The sequence below is a fragment of the Hippoglossus hippoglossus genome, chromosome 11 (assembly GCF_009819705.1).
Source record: "Hippoglossus hippoglossus isolate fHipHip1 chromosome 11, fHipHip1.pri, whole genome shotgun sequence".
Lineage (NCBI taxonomy): Eukaryota > Metazoa > Chordata > Actinopteri > Pleuronectiformes > Pleuronectidae > Hippoglossus > Hippoglossus hippoglossus.
In genome coordinates, this window is record NC_047161.1 from 17,300,908 (window position 1) to 17,325,117 (window position 24,210).

Sequence of the window (24,210 nt, forward strand, 5' to 3'; positions counted from 1 at the left end):
TCTCCGTGACACAAAGTGACACAGCAATCAGCTTGCGGACAAATCAAGGTCTAATCACTCCTCAGGTGACAAGACCCCCCCCCCCCCCCCCTTCCATGACATCCTCCCCCCTGAAACAGGATTTTATGAAGATTGAAAACTGACGAGACAAGTGCTTCTGTTTAAATCTGGTGGGATTTACATCAAGTTTCTGAGAGGGAGACGGCAGTGCCGATTAGATCCCTGCATCTTGTTAAGAGAGGGAGAAAACACTGACTCCGAATGGAAAAGGTGCAGACATAACAGTATGGGTGTGTATATCCAAGCATATATGACACCCTGGGGTGTTGCACCACGGGCTGTCTAGTTCTAGGTGCAGTCAATATCATATTTAATGGGCAGGGACAGGCTGGGGGGCAACAGGGGGGGGGGCAGCCATTCTCTAATGATCAAAATAACACTCTGTCAATGTAATAGCCCGCTGTTCTTCATTCTTTACACCCAACTGACTGAACATTTCTCATAGCTTTGTTTACACCCGTGCTGCTGCCCCTGTGGTCGCCTGTGACTCCCTGTGAAATGTCGCCCCATCAAGCGTGATTATTTTCATTGCAATTGATGTATTGCAATCACTTAGCGAATTCCCCCTCTCCAAAACAGGCGTCTCGAGGAAGACGTATGGGCCAGCAACTTTTGATTCGAACATCAGCGACAATGTGAGGTTTTGTTTATGAAGACGTGCAGGGAGCAACAGATGGCAAGCATATCTATAAATAAGTCGCTCTCCTGAACAGGAGATTAGTGCATTTGAGCTGGTTTTTAATGGTCTCTGGGAGAGATTAAAAAGTAAGCTGATTCATAATGCATTTCTCTTTGGGGTGAATCACTCATAAACAAGAATCTGGAAAGACTCGGGAGGAAAAAGTCTCCTACATGCTTGACACACACACACACACACACACACACACACACACACACACACACACACATATATATATATGTGTATATATATATATATATATATATATAAATACCCATCCACAGTTCATGGAGGATAAAATGTTGATAAATATACATGAAACCTTTCTTGGTTTTAGCCAGTGGGTCACATTTCTCCAAGTTATTGAAATAGAAAGGCAAGAAAAAAAATCTCAATTATATAACCAGCGCTGATCAGCCTACAGATAACCGCCCACCTGAAGCTACCTCAGCATCCTCCACAAATATTGACAGAATTCTTATCTCTTTCCCTTATTTTCTAACAAATATGAAGCTGTACACAAATCCTGTTTTTTCACCCGACCTTTAAGCACCTTCCATTCCTCACAAAGACATTTTTGTCTTCATTGTAAGTAAGTAAGTAAAGCTGTATTTGTATCGCACTTTTTAAAACACACAATAAAAAGTGCTTCTCTCTTACACACGATAGAATAAAAACATAGATGGAAAAATAAATAAAGTAAGGATACATTACGATATAATTCACAGCGCTGTGAGAGACAGAGCAGAGTTAAAGGAAGCGGAACATTAGACAGGGATGGAGGTCTATAAAAAGGCTCGCCTATAAAGATGGAATTATTGTATGTTTCCAGGAAACGCAAGTCTCAGGATGTCTGATAAAGTGGATCTGTGGCTGTATCTGTAGATATCTGCCGTCTGGACAAACTCTGTGTCTGTCCCTTAATGTCACTAGTTTCACTCTCTGTTCTACAAAACCGGAGACTCTCGTGCGCCTCAAGTTGTGATGGGGGCTTTAATACGCCTGTGTGTTTCCTAAACAACAACAACGGGCTTTTCTTATGTAATTAATTCATAAACACACCCAGGAGAAAAGCATGTGAGGTCTATGAGAAGGTGAATGGATTTCCTGAGAGCTATTGACAGCTTGTCCTAACAAGTAAAAGCTGAGGAGTCATGCAGTCCCAATCAATTGCCCTAACGAGTAAAGAGGACAATTATGAAGCTTCCTGAGCTTGTTCCTGTAACTATACTGACCTCAAATATAAAGGGTCAACTGTACTTCTCATAAAATACATCATCTGGCTCTGTTGTCTTTGATGCATGGCTTCATGGTCTGCACCAAAATAGGGTCTGTCAGCTGATGAATGACTATGGCAATTTCATATATACATTATGTATAATTGCTGGATGTGTGGGCAGCTCTCAGAGGTCAGTTGTATGCCTGCACCTTGTGTTTCTATATCTAATCTAATTACATGTGAGAAAACACTGGGAAATATGTGTGGAGCAGATTTTGCCCTGAAACAGTCTGTGCAGTGAGTCACCCTGTCTGTGCAGATAATATACCAGCATTTTTCATTACCTATAAAATGTTCATGGTGATATCTTGATGATGTTGTTCTTGTAAACCCTCTCTGTGATGTTTGAAAATGTTATTGAAAAAGAATCTGATTGGAAAATACAATGCCTATTGGGATCTACCAAATTAGAGTACTTACTCTTTAACTTTTATAATCTATACGATTGTATTCTGCTCGTGAATATGCAGAATCTGGAGCTGGGGGCGAGTGATTTTGGCGCTGGAAGTCATCTGGGTTAAATTTTGAGTTTGACCAATCACATTTTGGTTGCCCACAGGTAAACAGTCCATGTGGAGAGAAAAAGAGCCATAACACATTGACCAATATGCATCATCTATCTGCTTTTTAATTAATATGTATTCATCTGTTAATGGGTATACCATATTGATTGGTTTAGATTTTATTGCTCATTAAAAGTAGTATTCCTATATGGGAGTATACTTTTTGGCTTCTGGGTCAAATTTATGTGATATAATTACTCACTGAGTGAGTTTCATCTCAGATCCGTTGTTGTTTATTGAGCAGGTTTGGAGGTTTTGGTGATGGTAACTTCATGCAAACAGAATTTCATTCAAAACAGTCCAAACTGCACTGCTGGTCATCTTTAAAAGTACAGGGCATAATAAGATGAGTGATTCCAACATTACATACAAGCAGTGATGGAGGAAGAACTCAATTATTCTACTTGAGTTAAAGTACCACAGTAACTTTCAGGTTGAGTAAAAGAAAGTACTTCCATTTAAATATAACTAAGTTTAAAGTAAAAGTACTTGCGAGTGTAGAATCAAATAATGATGCAGATACTGAAAACATATTAATTAATGGAGACTGGATGGTCGCATCTCATTGTTCACTTATATGACTTTTAAAACTATAAAAACATTGTGAACATGTAGCTCATTGCATTGTTAAAATGTAGCAGAGTAGAAAGTACAGCTATTTGCTGATATATGCTGTGGCGTAAATGAAATGAAATAATCGACTTAAGTACACATACATAACATATGTTCTGAAATACAGCAACGAAGTAAATATACTTAGTTACATAATAATAATAATAATAACAATATTCATAATAATGCAGTTGCGGGTTCAGCACCGCGGACAGCTCCGCTTCGGCCGCGGTGTCCCCGCCCCCTTTGCAGCGACCGACCAATGGCAGGCCGAGCCTCCGCGCGGAGCTCCGGAGAGAAGAGCGGCGGCTTCACAGAGACTTTGTGCCCAGAGAGGAGAGGCAGCCCCGGACCGGCTGTGATGCGCAGAGCGGCTCTGTTCACTCATCCACACGCTGACGAGATAAAAAGCTCCCGCTCACGCTTAACACGCTCGCCGTGCGTGTGCGCGCGTGCTTCCTCCCGTGCGTGTGTTTTCCGTGAGGACTGAGAGATGCTCCCGCAGCGCGAATGACAGCATCTCCCGCCTTGTTGGGTTTTCACGCCGCTTCCCCGAGAGCTTCGGCGGTGTCCTAACTCGGAGCTGCGTGGACGCTGATTCGAAGTTTTTGTTGTTGTTTTTTTTTTTCTTTGCACTGTTCTTTACTTGAACAACACCCGAGTCGCTGAGTTGGAGCCCGAGGTCCAGGACGACATGGAGAGCGAGAAGTACCTGCCGGAGCTTATGGCAGAGAAGGACACGATGGATCCGTCTTTTCTTCACTCCCTGCGGCTACTGGATCAAGGTAAATGCCCGGTGGTGTGTGGAAGGTGCCGGTGGGGTGTGCGCGCCACAGCAGGTTGAACGCCTTGCATGGCGTCGGTGCTGCGGGGCTGCATGACTCCAGCAGCCCGCCCACCTTTAAGTTAAAAATAAGAGGTTTGTGGCTCTACTTTCTATTTCCTGTTTTGGACACATTCATATCGCACGGTCCATTTTGTTTTTTTAATCATAGCAGTTTTGCCAGGTTGTAGCCTGGTGTACCAGCAGCGTGTAAAGGCCAGGGTTTGACTGAAGACTGCACCTGCTCCATTAGTTAAACCACAGGACAGAAACTTTCATGTGAACTAGACAAGCAGGGGACGGACAGGGATAGGACAAATACAATAATAGCCTTTGTGTTTGCACTTTTAAAAATATATTATATATATATTGTTGCTAAACACTAACAAATAGAAAATGTTGATGCAGGTGAATGATGGTGAATAAGTGTAGACCCCCCCCCCCTCACACTCACACTTCAGATGGCATCTCATGAAACACCTATGAATGGAGGCACTGTCTGGACACTACAGATAGATAGATAGATAGATAGATAGATAGATAGATAGACTGTGCAAATAGTACCATAAAAGGAGGACAGTGCAAAAGTGTTATTAGTACAATAATATAATTACTATACATGATATCAAATACATGTTGGCATTTAACAGACATCACAGAAGTTAACAAAACAAATAGGCAATTCTTGGATAAACTTAAGTGAAGCAAACTAAATCCAAACCCACTTGACATCCCAGCTTTCAGGCAGCAGGCATCTCTATCCAGTGCAGACATGTGTGTGAGTGTATGGCTGTGGTTCAAGTAGTGGAATAATCTCACTCATATTACTCATATTCAAATGTACTACATGTGTTTCCCCCCTTTGAAGAAGTGGACGTGACTGAAATGGAATCTTGAACGGATGGAGCAGCGGCAGACGCTTTAATTAATCCGTTGGACAGCCTTCTGCTTTGAAGCTGTCAGAATATTTTTTTTATTCCTGCAAACACTTCTTCAGACGCGGCGGCGTGGAGCTCCTCGTGTGGGGGAGTGCACTGTTACAGCATCCGAGGCGCGCACGCTTCGAGCACCACTCGTGGGCTTTTGTCTCGACTCTGAGTGGGACGGGTGTTGTTGGCTTTAAAGGTAACAGACAGGCAGCATGAGTTGACTGTAAACAGTCCTGCTGCACTGTAACTCATTCCTCTGAAGCTCCAGATGCTGCAGCAGCCTGGTTTTACACACACAGCCATGTCACTTCTGAAGCTGCTGCTGCCTGGGACCTCGAGGGCTCCTTAAAAGGGTTCCAGAGGGCCACTAGCAACGGGAGGCTTGATTTAATTTGAATGTTGTTTACTTGCTGGAGTTTACAAGTGACAAGTAGAATTACTTTTTCTGACTATACTGAAACCTTTTGAACTCCCTGTTTAAGCTTACGGGTTTATTTCATTATTTATTGTTCTGCTGATCATTTTCTCAAGTAATCAAAAAACTATGAAGTGCATAAAATGTCAAAAAATAGAGAAAAATGTCCCTTACAATTTCCTCAAGTTGCCATCATTAAATGTTTTGCTTGAGACATAATAACAGAGAGAAGCAGCAAATCATTGCAATACCAAGCACTTGGCATTTTCCAATCATGACTTTAAGGACTCGTTGTTTATCAAAATAATTTCCGTTTAATTTTCCCTCGACTGACTAAACGATTAATTGACTAATCACTTTGGCTCCAAGTCCATCACATTATCGCTCATGCAAATCTTCCCCTCTGATATAATCAGATTGAATCTCGTTAAATTGGCTTTTTCGTGGTCAAATTAATTGCAGAGTGAAACTGCTGAGAGTTCCCGACATGAAAGAGTTGGTGCGTTCCTGCTCTGTCCTCGGATCGCCCACTGATAAAATAATTGTAATGAACTAGTGTTAAAAGTGTGGCTCATTCATCTCCGTAGTGTAGTGAATGAATTATGTAGGTCCCTTGATTCCAGCTTTCGCTCTTTTGACCTTTAAATATCCAGATGTATTAAGTGAAACGGCTCCATACTTCTACAGTCCACTGTATGTTGGTGTTATTAATATTTTGGCCCTGACAATATCAGTTATTGATTAGGCTCTTGTCCTAAAGAACAGGTTTGTGTTAATGCATCTTTCAGTGAGCTGATTCATGTACAGTAAGATTAATTTATTCTACCCTGGGAGGCAGATAAAGCTGCTTCACTCAGCATCTTTTTTGTCATCAGCTGGTTTCGTTTTTCAAATCTGGGTTACTCTTTCATTTTTCTTCCAAGAACAAATATTCCGCTCTCTGATAGAGACGACTGGAACGCTGATTACTTACCTACCACCTCTTCTCCCCTAGTCCTTATTCCACACTGCATGTCCTCAGTAGAGTTACGACAGAAATTTGGCATTTCCCCTAAAAATGGAATAAACGTGGTAAGAGCCAGAACAAACCAGCAAAGAGTTTTAGAGTAATTTCCCCCGCTGTTTTTTAACATTCAAATAGTTTTACAGTATCCTAAAGTTCCTGCTTCACTTCCACTGAAGTTAGTTTGTGATATTTCTGGTGGGGGCAAAAGATTGCTGTTGGACACCATCGCAAGCGGCGGAATTAATCCGTGACATTTCATGAAGTAAGCGGAACTCTGCGGTGCACAAAATTTGGCCGAAACAGTCTGCCACGACTCCAAAAACTGTAAATACTGTTATCTCTCTCTCGCACAACAGATGGAACACGATGCAGCTTAATAGAGCACTTCTTCTGCCATCTTGCTGATGAGTTCTGGACTTGATTATGCAATTGGCAGGGGGCTGCGGGGAGCAGAGCTAGAGTAACTAAGAATTGCCGCGCTCAAAACGGCAAATAGGAGATTACTACCCGGGTCTAGAGAGACTTCCATTCAGGAAAAATTAGAGGGGAGGGCATTGTGTTCGAAGCTCGGGGACGGAGACGGACTGCTTTGATAAGTACGGGCCGTTCTCAGAGCTCCTCTCCCACAAGGACCATATCTCTGCCCCTGTGACAAGCTTCATACAGTTCAGCAGCCGACACTTGGAACTCGAGAAATTTCTTAAGCCAAAATAGGAGACAAGCAGGACCAGCAGCCTACATGGAATGAAAAACACTCAGCAGCATACTGATGAGTGGCTTCAAGGTACGGGAACACCTTGGGTGACATGAAGTGCATCTGTTATTTACATTAAGTCAGCACAGCCCCTCAGTGCACGGGGGCACAATTGCTAGAAGTAACACGTATTTTTTAAATTTATTCATGTGTGATTTTCTCGATTATGAACATTTCTTTCTAACCATGGAAACAGCAAGTTGTAGTTCAAATGTGAGAACAATGCAAATATCCCATCTGACCCGTTCTGCCCTCAGAAGACCAGTCTGTTGTTGTTGTTGTTCTCTTTGCTAACGCTAAATGAAGAGAAATCAAGCAAGCTTTGCCGGCAAGTCATGACGCCGGAGCATTATGTGTGGAACACATGTTGGATAAAAGTGAGGCTGTTTGCTGACTTTGTGAAATGTAATCGGCTTACTAACGTTAACTCGTCCCACTCCAGTGGGTTTTTCTGGTCAACATTCATGAGGACTGACAGTTGGTGGAAATCCCCAGAAAAGAAGTTGAACTTAAAAATTAATCGATTTTGTCAAGAACATATTCAGGAAATAATGAGAAATAGTAAAAAGAAAGAAATCTTCAGATCCTAAACAGAAAAAATGGTCTCCATAACTGTATATATATATATATATATATATATACATATACAGATGGAATGGAATTGTTTTGGCTCTGGACTGAAGTGAAAGACTGTACAATAAAAAGCAAGAGAAATGAAATGTTATATTTCATTAAATCTGTCATCCCTATGTTTCACTCCCTCATCTTGCAGACAGAATGTATATAAATATTGTTATTATGATTATTAGATGTTTTTGGTATAAGTTAAATCGAATCTAAATCGCTTCAAAGTGTGATGAATCGCGTGGCTCCCCAGGAAAGATTGCTGTAAACAATACCGAGTTAAAAGTGTCTCCGTGCACTGTGATGAATTCTGTTTGTCGAGTTTGTGGATGCAGAGCAGCGTGGAGCCCACTCTGGCCCAGTTTGGACGTTGTAACCTCAGCGCTGCGCATAAGCTCCATATCTAGTGCTTTTTAATTGGACATTCCACAGCAGGAGTCCAGCGCACTGTTTGAATTCCATTAACAGCCTCAGACTGCTTACCCACAGAAAAGAAAGAAAGAAAAACAACTAAAAGATGCACAAAAACCAACTACAATATCTGCACGGACTGAGCAGGTCTGGAAAAGTATTTCAGACATGATGCCCTGTTGCTAATTCATACAGCTCCATCCCATAAGCAAAGCAGACGGGTATTTTTAGCCGAGCTCGAGTCTTGCCCCAAGTCATAGCAGTTCCTGGGTTAGAATGCCCAGAAGTGAACAAAAAAATAAGCTCTGGCAAAGGATCAAAGGCAGAGATATCGTTTTGTTGGGGAAACATCGCTTGAGAGTGATAATGATCTGTGGATCTGCAGCCGGCCGACACACCGAGCCACACAGTGAGGTGGAGGGCCCCGGCCACGGCGCTGCACTCGGCCCGAGAGCCGAGCGGTGATTCTGTGCCCTCAGCTGCGGTGAACTTGCAAGTGAACTGTAAAAGAGGGCAGACGGCGGGGAGCTCCGGGGAAGCCCGCTTTGCATTCAGACGAGCAGTGGCTGGCTGCTGTGCGGAGCCGTGGCTACGAGGTGTTTGCAGAGCCGTGTCTTTGCCGTGCCGCAGCTCCCACCGGAGTCCAGGGGTGAAACGAGAGCCAGAGCAGAACACAGGCAGACTCGGGCTATAAAAGCTAACAGCGAGTCGTTTGGAGACGCGACGAGTCACAAGGCTGCATTGATTTCACTGCTAATGAGGAAGGCACGTTCTCACTCCATATGGTGGCAATAATGAGCCAGAGATGCTGCCATTTAGCGTATATATGTCACTCAGATTCAGCACCTCCTCGGCTTTAAGACAGGGAAATGTGAAACCTGGAATATTTACATACTAGATACTTGCTTTCCTCTGCATGTAGACAAACACACACTGTAGTTATCAGTGAGAAGTTATCCAATATATGGTGACATATTATGATGTAATGGATGAAAGACATATGCAGTCATTTTATATTTAGCAGATTTGTACCTGATGACTGGAAAGAAGCAAGAAATAAACTTAAACAATAAAAAATGTGAAGCTTGACACGTACAGATTAATATTTTCACGTGCGCAATTCAAATGATTTGTAAAGTAAAAAAATAGCTTGAAGTAAAAAACCTAAATAAACCCAATTTTGGCCTTTTAACATCTTTCAGCTCATTGTTTTGGTTCCCTGGCTCACGTTTCCTATTTCACTCTCAATGCTGCCATAAACAACTTCTTTACCAGCGGCAGAGAGCAGTTTTCAGTGACACAATATTGAGAAATGCTATTTGTACCCAACAGAATACAAGCAAAGTTAGCTGCTAGCTAGCAAAAATAGTGAAACAGCTAACAAGGAAAAGAGTAGAGTGGCTAGAGGGTCTTAATTGGCTTTCGACCATGATACCATACACTGTATAAAGATGGAGGACAAATGTGAAGTGAAGCCAAACCATCTTGATAGCCCCCTGGTGGTAGGCTACAGTGTAGATCATAAATCTTGCCTCCTCCATGTTAGCAGATGGGACATAGACCAAACAAAAAAGTCAAAGTACACTTCAAATACATTTTTCTAAAGACGGTTTCTGGGATGAAAGGTCATGATTGAGAGTTGATTCTGACCCGTGATTGGCTGAGCTCGTGTATTGGCGGGACTTTGATACCACGGCTCCCAGCTGTGCAGACTCTGGCTCCAAATGACATGAAAAGCACAATATGGTGGCTTCCTCACCAGAGATATTTTGGCCGAGGAAGGGAGGACGTGTCGTCAACCTTTATGTCTGCCCATGAAAGATGTTCGAGTCTGCCCTTTAAAAGAGCTGCTGGCAAAAAATACTTCTGGAGTACGATTTGGAATATTAATGACTTTTTTTTCTGGTCTTGTTTTCACCTCTTCACCATGTTTAAAAGTCAGAGCAGGAACCAGTGCTTATTTACTCCATTTACTCCTCTCCAGCTGTTGGTTCCTTGGTCCTTTCATGCATCTCTGTCATCATCCGCGCAATCCCATCCGCACATTGGTGATCCTCTCCAACTGGCACAAAGCTTGTTGTAGGCTCAGCTTGTTGATTTAATGTTGAGACTGTCAAACTTCCATGTAGAACACGCTGCTCCGGTACAAATGCTGCGTTCACATTTCAAGTGCCACAAAGATGTGCATTCCCCCCTTCCACCTGTGTGCATCCATCGGCGCACGCCTGCCTTGAGCTGTCTGTGCTGGAACAACTATCCAAGAGGAGACTCTCCAATTAAAGCGGCCAGCCAGCCAGGGCAGCTTAAATAATGCAAACTGCACTTGTTTGGGCAGGAGTACGCTGAAAGCTGATTCCACAGTTCTAGTGACGGGATCGTTTATAGAGATATGTGTTTCTAGGTCTGAATCCGATGCTGCTGGGTATTGTTTTAAATTTTCTGATACAACAATACATTATTTTTTTTTTTGATACCTTACACTTGGGTTTTTCCACAAAACTTTTTTTTTCATTAACACATTAGGGCCTAAGGCGAATTAAAGAAAAGCTTTCTAAAACCTGAGCATTGTTTTAAAACTGAAAACCTGAGGGTTTTCTGAAAAGTCAACGTTGACTAAAACCTTTATTCTCAGCCGCTGAGGCAGATAGAAACATGAAATGAAAACAATTTGTGAACTTAACTTTTGACTCTTATTGTAAATCATTGCCTTTGCCTTGGGAACTCGACGTGACTCGAGGCAAACAGCACATTTTTTGTTACGTGCTTTAATGCTGAATATTTGTGTAAATGCAATGATTTACAGTGAAAGTCAAAGGTTTAATCTCTGAAAAGGTTTTAATTCAATGTTTCATTCTGCTTCAAAGACAGAAATAAAGGTTTAGTGATCCTGTAACGATGTTGTAGCGGATAAATTCTTACTTCAGGCTTATGACTTAATGAATTAATACTGCTGCCATTATCACCATCTTCCTCTGTGTCTTCTATGTCTATGGCCCTGCTTTTACATCCTGAGATATTTGTATTCTCTTTGTTTTGCTTCCTATGTCAGAAACGTCACCAACACGCCCACTCGCTCGCGGTGAATCCTCCGGAGGATCTCTTGCAGTGTTCTCACATGGTCTCATTCGGACATTCTCCGGAGTTGTTTTACTAGGAGGCTGGCCGAAGGAACTGTGGAGAACAGTCTGTAGCCTCTCACTCAGATATTTGCGTTCTCACATACAGCCCCTGTGAAGAATGTCCTGAGATTATCCGGAGTTCAGTGCATGTCTGAAAGCAGCTTAGGTCATTATCACAGTCAAAGTAACTGCTGTATTCCGCTTCGATGTCGCTCCCCTCAGGTCATCATCCATTGTCTGAAACCATTTGTGGGCATATGCACTGGAAACAAACCAAGTAAATACATCCCCCACCATGCATTTGTCCTCCCCTGTGTGTATTTCAGCCAATAACAGCGCATTGACCTTGCAGTCAACCCTTTAAAGAGAAGCACGTAAATCCGGTTGCCAATGGATACCGGATACACACATATGTGTTGCATCCAATCTATGTTGGTTAACAAAGAAAGACAAATATTGAATGTGTGATAAACACAAGCAGCCACACAAGAAGATTGTAATTAGGAGAAACATTAACGTAAACAAGACCACAAACTGACGTTAAACACAGACGTTCGCTAATTGACATTTTTTGTTACTTGGTGCTAAAACCTTAGTGTTCACCCTGTCCAGGCAGAACAGGTCTTTACTAGAATATGAGAAGAGCCCATAGCATCACCTCAACGTCATCACCCCTGCTTTGGCTTTTCCTGCTTCACTTATGGATCCATTAATCATAATTTTATTGGATGATAATGTGAAGCCAGAGACAGGACACGGACAGACTGGGATTACACTGGATTAGTTTGAGAAGCAGAAGAAAAACGCTGCCAGACTGTGTCAATCTGTTTACTGTGCCTGAGGCTGAGAGACAATGGGAGTTGGGGATAGAAAAGAGGGGAGTGGGTTGGCAGGGCTGCGGAGAAAGTAAGAGTCTCTTTCCCCGGGGAAAGGTTATTTGTAAGGGGATTGTACCAAAGTCAGTTACGAAAGGGAAAATGGAATCTGAGGGAAGGAGGGGCGGGGGGGCACAAAAAATGGAGGAGTGTAATGGAAAGGGAGTTGAAATCGAAAAGAAAAAAAAAAAGTTGATGGGAGTGCTGTCGTAGATGTGTTAGTGATAAATAAAAAAGTTCAGATGTCTTAGAGGAAAACACAGAAACTCCCCGCGACTGTTAAGTAAAACACATTTTTTCAGCGTGCGTGTGTAACTGCACTTAAAAGGTGAAGATCTGGAGGGAGGGGCGCACCTCATCCGTGACTAAATCACTGTCATTACTGCTGTGAGCAGAGTGTGATTTCCCACTCCCTGGAAGGATAGCGGTGTAGATTCATTGCCTACTCTTTTCTAACTCCGTGGAAGCCTCCCGGACACATCCTGTGCTCCACACTTACGTACAGTAGCAAACATTTAAAATGAAATTGTTGTATTTACTCAGTTTCTGATTTCCTCCACTGAACTGCACCAGGCAGTTGACTTTCGACTTTGGAGCTTGTTTCTTACTTGATGGGGTCCTTCCTGTGCCCCTGCCTTGATCTCCCTTTGACAGCCGCCGCTTCCCTTCCCCTCTTCTTTATTTATGTCGTTTTGTGTGGCTGGCACCTCTATAGAGAGGATTGCACTGGATTAGCTTCTCCGCCTTCCCTACTGATCCGATCCATTTTGTGTAATCCAACTCAATTTAATTATGTTTATCGTTCCACCTCGCTGGTGCCGAGGAGCGGCGGCAGCACACCTCTACCAAGATAAGCCCGGGGACCTTGTGCCTTTTTGCTGGCAGAGCGTCTGCCTGAGCCCTGTTGCTTTATAAACAGATGGTGTAAGTCACCTACACTCTCAGTAAATACTGCGCTAGGTACAATATTATGATTTCTGAGCTCATCTCAAACATCACTGTGACGTGGGGGGAAAAATACCCAAGGTTGAAGATCACAACCTCAGTTATTTTGGATGTTATGGGAATTTGTGCAGTTAAGCAGGCCGCACATCCCTCAGCCCCTCTGAGAATGAATGTGCCCACTCTGTATACAGCCCTCTTTATTACTTCTGCGAGTCTAGTCTTGGCATTAGATCATCAAAAGCTCACAATCAAAGCCTAAAAATAGCTCTTTTAAGCGCAGTACGCACAGTTCAGAGGCTCACAGATTGCCCCGAAAATCAGAATCTCTCTTTTTTGTCTGAATGCAGCAATTACTCCGCAGAACTGTGTTAAAATTTTCTTCTTGAGATTAAGTGTATTCATGCTCTTCGGGTGTTGATGTCAGAATTTCTACATTGTTGAGAAAGGCCTCCAATCCGTTCCCAGACACTTGTTGGTGTTGTCGACTGCACCGAGCTGCTGATGTCGCAGCCCAACAGGACGCAAGGGTGAAAAGGGAAATAATAGACCCTGCTCTGTTCTCTGTCTTGAGTGCTTCTCCGTCACACAAACTCTGATCTCATGCCCTGAGCTCTGCTTTCAGGAAAAAGCCTGTTTCGTATTATTTTATTTCATTTTTTCCATATTTGCAAGGGGGGATTTTTGTTCTTTTAAATAAAACAATATTGTTGTAGCACAGCACAGACGAGGGAGGTTTGCAGTTTCTTGACAAATATGCATATTGCAAATCCCTACAAAAAGAAACATGACCAGAATACATCATTCAACAGGAAGTAGTGTGACCCTTTCTCTTTTCGCCGATTTTCTTTTGTGTCGTAGATTTTATTTTCTATTGATACAAAATTAAGTGAAAAATACAAAGCTTTTATACTTCTTGCCTTTGCTGTAGTTAAGTGCATCCTGTTTACTGTGATTCTGTTTTTACAGATGTGTCTAGAAACCGTTTGGAGACCACAGATTAAAAAGGTACTTGCCTGAGGTCCTACGTTTCAGCCTGGACAGGGAGACATGGTCGGAACTGAGGGGAGGATGAAAGCAGCCAAATACAGAGCGATCCTTTAAGTGGAGCTGCTTCTGATCTGGAGAGAGACCTGACAATGACAGGAAGCAGGAGATCAATTGATCCAAATCCAAGCTTGTACAGACAAGAAGAGTCCAAGCTGTAACCGCTGGCAAAGGCTCGACTGCTTCTAGTTTACCGAATTAGGCTTTTGAATATTTTAGCAAATGCAAGAAATCAATTTTAGATTTATAATAAATGGTTAAAAAACTATAAATCCTTGTCTTTATGTTTTTGAGTGTAGATGGATGGGCAAAAATTAATTTTTTACCCATTTACAATTAAAGTGGAAAAATCAGAAGCTCCTGCATAAAGTTCCTTTTCCACATGTACTGAACCTCTGGAGGGGCTGTGTGTGAGAGTGCAAATGTCAGAGTCAGTTGCTGCGGACATTCCCTGGAGTTTCTCCGGGCCAGCCCCCTTGTAAAAACTCTGATGTGTGAGTAAGTCCATTTGGGAAAACAGCAGAAGATCCTCCGCAGGATTTCCCGCAAGTGAGTGGGTGTGTTGGAAACTTTTCTAACACGCAACAGATGCAGAACAGAAAAAAAAAATATCTCTCTGGGTGAAAAAGAGGAGCCATGAACACAAACTGCACTTCATGTCTGAAGATTATCTTATGTTAATTGTCATTTTGATGTTATGACAAGAAACAGAAGATTTTAAAATGTCATCACTCTTTTCACAAAGTAACAATTAACACCATTCATCTTCTCTGGTGTGTAAAGTATTAAATATCCTCCTCACCTTTTGGAAGCAGAAGGAGACGCCGAAGCTTCGGTGGCGGTGGGCATGAATCTTTAATGGGGGAGGGCGGCATCAGTAAATGAAAGTTAAGTGCACTTTCTGGGTTTTTGGAGCAGGAGACATTATCCCGGGCTGACAGAGGAGGAGAGATGGATGCTCGTTTACCAGCAGCTCCAGAGAGACCTTTCCCCGTGTCCTGCCTGCTTCGCTGTGTCTCCCCTCTCTATTTTAAGAAACCGATATAAAAACCTAATTGTGCTTTTAAGGAACATCTCCCTCTGTTTCTTGTGACCCCTCTTTTTTCCTCCATCCCATGGCTTGCCGAGTAAATCTTGAAATTAAAAAGACGACGCAAAGCACAGTTTAATTTGTATTCACGGCTGCTATTAAACATGCCGAATAATCTCCTCTCCTCGTCTCCATTAGTGCAGCACAGCGACCAGATGCAGTGTGTACATACTTTCTTGTTAGCCCTGTGAATGTGTCACTACTGTAGCGATTGGCTGTAAAACATTCATTAAGTCTTATAGGCAAACAATAAACAAGGGGTCAAGCCAGAATATATGACCCTCATCACAAGCCCATGTTATCAAGTCACTGCTGCTTGGTAATAAACGACCACTGTTGGACACATTTGGACCGGTGACTCATACGTGCTCCTCACTGTGCCATTTGGCAGCACTTGTTGTTAAAGTTTGACCCAGGCTTTGCCCAATAAGAGGCTTGTTAAAGTTTGACCTCGGAGTGTGTGTCTCCGTCCGTCCGCTTGTTAAATCTCCGTCTGTCTCTGCAGCCATCATTAGTCTGCAGGAAATGTTTGGGGATTGTTTTGTTTTTTCCAACAACAAAACTGCAACCTCGCGGCAGGTTTTAGCAACACAGACCTGACTTCACTGTACTTTCTTGTTTATATGTCGCTCATTACAAATAATTCAATTCTTAACCTAACTTTATTTTTACCTATAGGCCAAGGAGGTTACGTTTACGTCTACATTTTTCAGTTTTTTATCAGGATTATGTAAAAGCTACCGGAGGAAGGATGCGATACAGGTCAGGGGAGAAAACAGCAAATTTTGGTGCAGAGCTGGCTCCAGATCTTTTCTTCACTTTCTTGTGTGATAGGGCCATTTCCATTTTCTTTGATTTCTCAGAGAATTATACTTGGATCTTGATTTAAAAAATCAGACATGTGTTAGGGACTGATATTTATGAGAGTGTGCACTTGGGTGCAGATTTACGTAAAAATACACATCTAGTGAATTTGAATGAGGTTTCATAAGGGGACTGCTGGACCTTGGCAGAGGGGGGTAGGAAATATAATTCAGTACAGTTTAAGGATTTTTTTTTTTTTTTTTAAATCATGAAAACATAACATTTTCATTGTAAGAAATTTTATCCCCCACCTTTTTTTGGTCGCATTTGAGTTTTAACTTTAGTCACAGTTAAATGATTTCAAAATCCTACAGCTCATACATCTCATTAGAATTGATTTAGTGAAATTGCTTTCACCTTAATTTGGCATCACCTCAGTGTAATTTTAAAAGCAAACCATTGACTTTTGGATTTTTGGATTAAGCCATGAAACAGACACAGGGGAAGGGGTAAACGATGGGACCAGAATTATTCTGTACTTACCTTACTGCCAGTAAACACCTGTTTCTAATCACTCAGACACATGTCACAAATACTTATCTCTCTAGAAAAGGGCCTGATCATTTACTGAAAGTGTTGGATGCTGTGGTTTCAGGGCAAATGTTACTAAAACAGACAGGATAACGAGCTTTGTGGGGACTATTTTCAGATGTGGATTAATCTCGACCACCAGGAGGTGTGGTGTGTGTGGAGTCTGATGCATTTTTAATAGGAATAAGATATATCATGCATTGTTGTATTTGGCTTATATTTTTTATTAATTATAAAAGTATAATGTATATATAATATTTGAAAAATTGAAAATCACCAATCTTATCCCATAAGTGCAATTGATTTATTTTTTAAATTCTTTTAAAATAAAGCATCTCTGTCACTGACAGATATTTATAAAGTCCAGTCTCTGCAGCTGTAGTTATTCATTAGAGTCATCAATTAGTGACATGAACACAAGCATCACAGCTCAATTCTTTCCTGTCATGTATAATCCATCTCTGGCAAATATGATTGTAATTACGGCGAACATCCAGTCCACACAGTCGATGCCTCCTGGTGGCGTGTCGATGGGAGGCTGCACGAGGTGAAATGATAGAAATCAAGTTTATAGATCTGTGGTTCGCACGCACCCACCCCTCCACCGAAGGGGCCGGGGTTTTAATTGCTGTCTGACCGGGGCTGGTTCTGTGTGAAGATGGGCCCCATTGATACGAGGAGCAGGGGGGGGGGAGGCATGGTTTTCTTTTTCTGTGGTTGTTGTATTGACAGCTTCTCATCCTGGAGGAGCTGATAAGAACACGGGATCCGGGGGAGACGCACAGAGGGAGTGGATTGCATTTCAGGGCTGGGAATCGGAGCTGTTTTCTGGGACTTGGTGAGCCTTAGAGGTCCCGTGCTCAGCAGCCGTATCCAGCGTCCGCAGACACAAAGGCAGGTGGAAGTCGGTACTGTCCGCAGCTCGGGGACAAAGTGGCCGAGCAGGTCGCACGCGTGGGCAAAGAGCTCGTAACCTTGTAACGTAAATGAAAGGGCCGCATGCACGAGGAGCATCGTATTCAGAATCAATGAGGGGAAAGTGCATTGATTCACGAAACAAAACAGCAACACTGGAGCCCTTTCTGCTGCCTTTATGTTTGGATGCTGCTTTGTTTAGTGAAGCATCTGCTCAGGAACAAAGGAGTATTCATGTGCACATCTTTATTTTAGACTGATATGTTGTCTGGAAAGTGATTATTAAGTTTCAATGATAAAGATGATTATAGAATCATTTGTGAGTCTAACTGTAAAGTGATTTTATGATGTAACAATCATAACCCATGACTGAATATAGATCATTTCCCCATCATTGAATCTTTTGTGCTGTTTCTCTTTGAGTTTGACCTTGTTAAAGTATTTGACACATGTTCTATTTTACTCTGATCAAAGAGGAAAATTCTCTAGAAACTGCTTTTATAACAGGATAAATACACAGAAAGTGAAAGATGAATGAGGTTAGTGACAGAATAATGAATTCACTGAACAGTATTGATAAAAAAAAATATCCCATGTTTCACTGCAGACTTTTTTCAGGCCGATTCAGCCGTGGTCTGGTCAGGGAGGAGCCCTCATATATCAGAGCAGGATCACATCACCAATCAATATTTGATGTGTAATGAAAGCCAAATAATACACGCAGCTAACCCTGGCATAGAGTGACATCACTCCAAACACTTGACTTATTCCTCCTTCGTACTCTTTTCCTCAAAGCCTCTGAGGCGCTGTACTATATGTGTTATAGATCTCACTGTCAGAAGTACATTACCCCCACTGAGCTCCTCAGGTCGCCCAGCGAGAGGTAATTGTGACCCCCGCTGAGAGGGAAAAGCCCAACTTACAGGAGCCACTCTCCATTCATCACAAGGCTCTCGTTCAAAGCCTTTTCCTGGCCTCAGCCCTGTGATGTTTCTCTTACCACCTTTCCATGTTAGGTGCGTGTTACAGCATGGGGCCCTCGGAATCGGCAGATTTCCAGTTCAGCCTTTTTAATTAACAGCGTGTAGAAATTAAAGTCTGTCTACAACCTCCTCTGTGTTTTATCTCAGATGTCGGCTTCTGAGCTTTATTAGATTTCTATTTTCAATGAGTTCCAATGTTGGAATTCCCGAGTGTGCAAAAAAAGCACTTTTGCTATTTTTGTTTAAAAAATTTGAAAGAAATCAAAATTCCATTCCAACAAATTAAGTATGGATCTCTCCTTCTGTATTTCGGAATGGCAGCAAATTACCTTTTTTTTAAAACCATCTTCCCCTCTTTAAAAACCGAATATAATACATTTGGAAAAATAAATAATTAACACATTCTCCCTCTTGTGATCAACAGTTCTATCTCTTGAGCAATAAAATGCTCCCTTGATCAGTTCAGTATGCTGACAAAGGTCTGATATAGGTTATGGTATTTAATTTGTGTAAACTTATAGATACATTTTATCAGTTTGAATACTTTATCGGTGTTCCTGTTGCGCTAAATCTCATTTATTATTTACTTATTATATATTATTTATTGACGTATTAATGCCACTTGTGTTTGCGACAAAAATTACAAAAGTTTTTTTACACTTTTAAGAGCAACAATTTCCTGTTTACATTTTTATTAGCCGTTTAGTTTATTTCCTTCATTTCAGTGAAATCCAAAATCAAAACAATATACTTATAAAAGTAAAAAAGGCGCAGGAAGAAGATTTTTCTTTTCATAGAAATAACATGATATAAAAACTGATGGCCATCCCTTTGTATGATTCCTTTCTTTTCACAAATCACATAACAAATCAATTATACATTACATTATAATGTATACATCATAAGATTATTATTACTCAATAACTTCATACATTACTTTTTCTTAAACTGAATAATTCAGTATTATAAAATACTATTGTGTCATCTTTCATAGTGAGCTGCAAATGTTCCTTCAACAATGATTTTACACCCTACTTGAAAAACCAGGTTCTTTATGGAATTAACATTTGTCGATGTAACAAACACACATTACGTGAACACTGTCCCACAGTCCGCCAGCGGAGCACACCACCCCCCCCCCCCCCCGTCTCAACTGCCATGTGCTGCTGGAGGCTACTTTCCACCCTAACTGAGGCAGTATTATTCACTTCCAGTCTACCTACTGTTCTCTCCGTATAACACAAATAACCCCCCTGGCAATCGGTGGTGTCTGCCTCATTATCATATTTATTTAAAGTATGGTATGACCCATTTCATTCCAACATGGGCTCCTCTCGTCATGATTGAGTAGTCCCATATTTAAGGGTAGTCTCCCGAGATGCTGCTGTGCATAATGGGAACATTACTATTAAGCATAGTCATAGGCCTGTCCTTGTCATTAAAAGGAAAAGAGAAACACTTGTTCTGCTCCTAACCTATTGTGTTAGGTTACAATGACTGCATCATTACAGATATATAACAGAGTATTATTACAAGCTGTAAAACTCAAGAGCCCTCCATCTTCCCACGGAGGGAATGCTGGAAATCCAACTCACTCGATCAATGATCTGTCATGTAAGCAATATGAGATGAAATAGTGAATATGTTTGCCCGCCGGCCAGTGATGTAGTGTATGGAGTCACGTTGGTGAAAGGAAAGGGCTGTGGTGCTGCCCTCTGTAACGTGACCACTCTAATGGACCACATCTGATGAACGGCCATGATTGCACCAATAATACACAGAGAAATCTGTCTGATTGCCAGGTATACACATCAGTGCAAGCTCTAATGGCCGAATCTGTCAGTAAACGTCTCGGGCTCGTTCACAATGGCCACTGGCCTGTGGCTGGTAATGGAAGATTAATAGCAGGCTGCCGGTCCATCTCCGATCAAAGTTATCGAATGCTTGCCCCCGGGATATGTTTCTCGGGACTTGGCCACGTCTGGGCTTTATCGATCTTCCGCTTGCAAATTTATGGTTATGTTTCTTCAATTTGCACAAAGGCAAAAACATTGCTGTCTCTGTTGGCATCAGTCATTGACTTCCTGCAGATGTGGCCGTGGCAGAAGGTCTCAACTCTATCTGGCCCTCGGTCCCAAAGGATCAAGCCCTCTCCTTTTGTGACAACGTAAATGTCACGACTGTTATTTTATACGTGTAATTGACCGTGACCTTCTCAATTCTTTACATTTAGCAAACAGTTATTGATAAGTGCTATGATACGATATGGCTGAGAGATGCCGGTCACTGGTTTGTTTCAGATTATTCCGCTGGTTTGAAGAACATTGTATCCAGACTGTCCTGCTTTACTTGAGCTGGGGTGATGAGACTGTGTTAAAGGCTTGTGGTAGCCAAAGCCATGATGTTATCCTCTGAAAACCTAGCCTAACCCACTCTGCGCTATACCTCCAGACTTTATCCTCGCTTTGACTTAACCTCACCTTGGGCTGTAGTCCTCAGATTTAGCTCACTTCCATTCCGCCAACCCAGTGTCCCACCTTCTTTTTTCTTTAGCTTCAGTGCACCGGGTTTCATTACCTCTGCCTTAGTCAAATGGCTGGGAGCTCGATGCTGATATTTCAACTGAGACATAATCACTGAGATGTGCATGCCTGGTTCTCTCTCCTCTAAGCGAAGCCCTGTAAGACGTCTGCTGGGACTAAGTATAGCAGCAGGAAGAGAAGCAGAGTCTCACTGCAGTTACTGGGGTGCAGCAACACAGAAACCACTATAACAAGCAATTTCATGTGTTCTGCAAGAGAAAAAAAAAAAACATGCTGACTGCATTGTCTTTGAGTTTGCTCCACTGTGACTCTGTTTTACTTATCACAGTCGTGCTTGTTTAGTTCTGGACTTTGAAACACGTCCATCAATCTATATAATCTCAATCAAAACAACAAGCACACTTGTTAACATATTTAGTTAAGTTTATTTAATTCAAGGGGTGGAGCAGTGTGGTGTTAGCACTGTCGTATCACAGCTAGAAGGCTCCCAGGGTCAGCTGGGGGTTTTCTGTGCAGACTTTGCATGTTCTTCCTGTGTCTGCGTGGGTTTGCTCCGGGTCTTCCAGCTTTCTCACACAGTCAGAGACATACAGATTGGTGTACGATTAATTGGAGACCCTAATTAGCTGTGAAGGTGAGCATGAATGGTTGTTTGTCTCTACGTGTTAGCGATACGCTGGTAACACCAGGTTGTACCCCGCCTCTCGCCCAATGTCTGTATAGATGATGATAGGATAGAACATTAGGGTAAGAGTATAATGTTGTAGCTCTCAAATGGTTTTCATTTCATGTTTCTATCTACTTCACAGGGTTAGAAATAAAGGTGACTGTAAAAGCGTTGCATTGGGTCAATTTATATATCTGGCTTGCGGTGATACTGGCTCTCACTCCCTGAAATCCTCCTCCTCCTTCTCGTCTCTCACCCACTGAGTCTTGGCTGCCGGCTCAGCGGGTGCTTTAAAGTCTGTATGAATCTTCTAAATCATGGTCATTGTTTTCCTCATCTGAATTATCTGATATGTTCTGCTCCCCTCGTCATCTGAACCATAACTTTAAAGAAGAGCAGATTTTTAAAGGGGAGATTCCTACATATTTTGCATCTGTTCTCAATGAAAACCCAACGCCTGGATAGATTGTTCCTCGTCCTTTGTTCTTTCCACCCAGTTCATCATTGCATGCAGGGTGGTGAGCATCATCCATTATCTTTATCGCTTATCCTTTGAGGGTTGTGTGGTGGCTGAGGCGGAAAAAACCCTGGACAAGTCACCACAACCATTTACGCTCCCATTCACACCTCGGGGCAATTTAGAGACGCCAATTAACTTGAACTGCATGTCTTTAACTGTGGTACCCGGGGAAAACCCACGATACTAACCTGGTCCCTGGTCTGCTGGTAGGTTCAATTCCAGAACGTTTTGATTTCTAGATTGACTAGACTCAGTAGAGTGCATATAACAGCCCCCTTTGGAAAACAAATATAAATTCACTCGATCCAAATTTTTATTTTGATCTGGACTAAATTGCACACACTCATAAATATCATTCCCCTAAACATGCCACATTTTTTCATCAGGTTCCATGAATTTCTCTCCTGAAAATAATCTCGCAATGTGAGAGATCCAAGATTTTATTCTTTCCTGACCCATACTTCATCCTACCACCAAGTTTCGTCGTAATGCGTCTGGTAGCTTTTGCGTTCATTTGCTTAATAACAAACAAACTTAAGCAACCAAAAAAACAAACAGAAAAAAAAAAAACTCTTGGTGGGGGTAATTATCTACATCTTTGGTTCTTGTGAGGTATTTTCTTAAATATAAAGTGCCAGGTTCAATCTGTTATTGTTATTTTTGCCCTGTTGAAGACCCTTCGAGGTCTTCTCCTTGTTCTGTATTAGACAATCTGAACAATTTGTGACCAGTTAAAGGGGTAAAATCACAGCTACAGGAATTTACCGGCTGCAGCTCTGATTAGCAGCGGTGTAAACACGACAGCTGGGTGGACACGCTGATTCTCACCCACGTTTCACGCTTCGATGTCGTCCAGAGCAGAAACACTGTAAACACACCTGTTAATTGCTGAAGGTGAAAATGTGGATTTTTGTCAGAACTGCAGTCAGCGCTCAGAGCCAGGAACACGAGTTGTAGAACTCTGCATCTCTGTATTTAAAGCCAGCTGCAGTTCTTTAAGGTGGGGGGGGGGGAGGTGGGGGGGGGGGGGGGGGGGGGGGGGGAGCGGCAGCGGTCCAAAAACACTTGTAATCATCAATATTTCAATCAGTATGGGCTGTCGAACACGCCTGCACGGTGTTACAGTCGTTTGGCTCATGTAGTTTAGTCATTGAGAGCTCTGGAAAGCAGAGTTGTAAAAACAACAATTACAACAAAGCTACTTTAGCACAATGAATACAAACCCTGTGGCTGTGCTGAAATCATCATAAACAGGAAATGTTATGTTTTTGCACAAGAATGACGGCTTTGGTTCTGCACAACACCAACATTTAGTAGCAGTTTCTGGCCTCTTATCAACATTTTTTCTCAATGTTTTCAAATTAGAGAATGACTTAACACAACTTCTGTTTTAAACTATAGCTGGTTTATTTTTACTGCTACAAGGCTAATAGAAGAGTTTATTATTTTTTAGAAACAGTGAGAGGTTTCGATGTTTGGTTGGTAACTGATCATAATAAAGACGTTTTTATAAAGTGTTTTATTTTTCCCCATTAAAAATGAATCGATTGGTGCATGTTGTCCTCCAGCAGCAACACTTAACACATACTGTACGTGTGTGTGTGTGTGTGTGTGTGTGACCTTTGGCTGCTGAGATTCCATCCCATTATCACCTGCCTACAGTTGGCATGCATGTGCTTCAGAGGGATGTTTCACACCCAGACTTTCACAGCGATCGTTTATACGAGAGTTTTCATTGCCAAATTTCATGCAAACACACTTTCTATTATCTGCCATTGTCGCCGCACAACAACAGTCCAGATGTTTTGGGGCAGATTTAAACAAGCCATTATCACAGTGAGGTGCAATTTTAATTCTGAGCTGCGGCTCAGACCCGAGCCGGGTGAACTTGACGACAGCAGTGGACAGCTGCCTCCCGTATTTTTCAACTCGGAGCTCGCCGTGCTAATGATGTGTAGT

At 42.1% G+C, this 24,210-nt stretch overlaps 1 protein-coding gene across 2 annotated transcripts in view; it reads left to right on the top strand.

The window, feature by feature from the left end:
* The first annotated feature begins 3,502 nt into the window (after window positions 1-3,502).
* khdrbs3 (KH domain containing, RNA binding, signal transduction associated 3) overlaps window positions 3,503-24,210 on the top strand; it is a 116,416-nt gene continuing 95,708 nt past the window's right edge. For both annotated transcript variants that reach the window (XR_004615440.1, XM_034600413.1), the window contains exon 1: window positions 3,503-3,978. Coding sequence is in view for 1 of the 2 variants with exons in the window: in XM_034600413.1 (XP_034456304.1) it covers window positions 3,888-3,978 (91 nt within the window). In the remaining variant the exon portion in view is untranslated. The remainder of the gene's footprint in view (window positions 3,979-24,210) is intronic.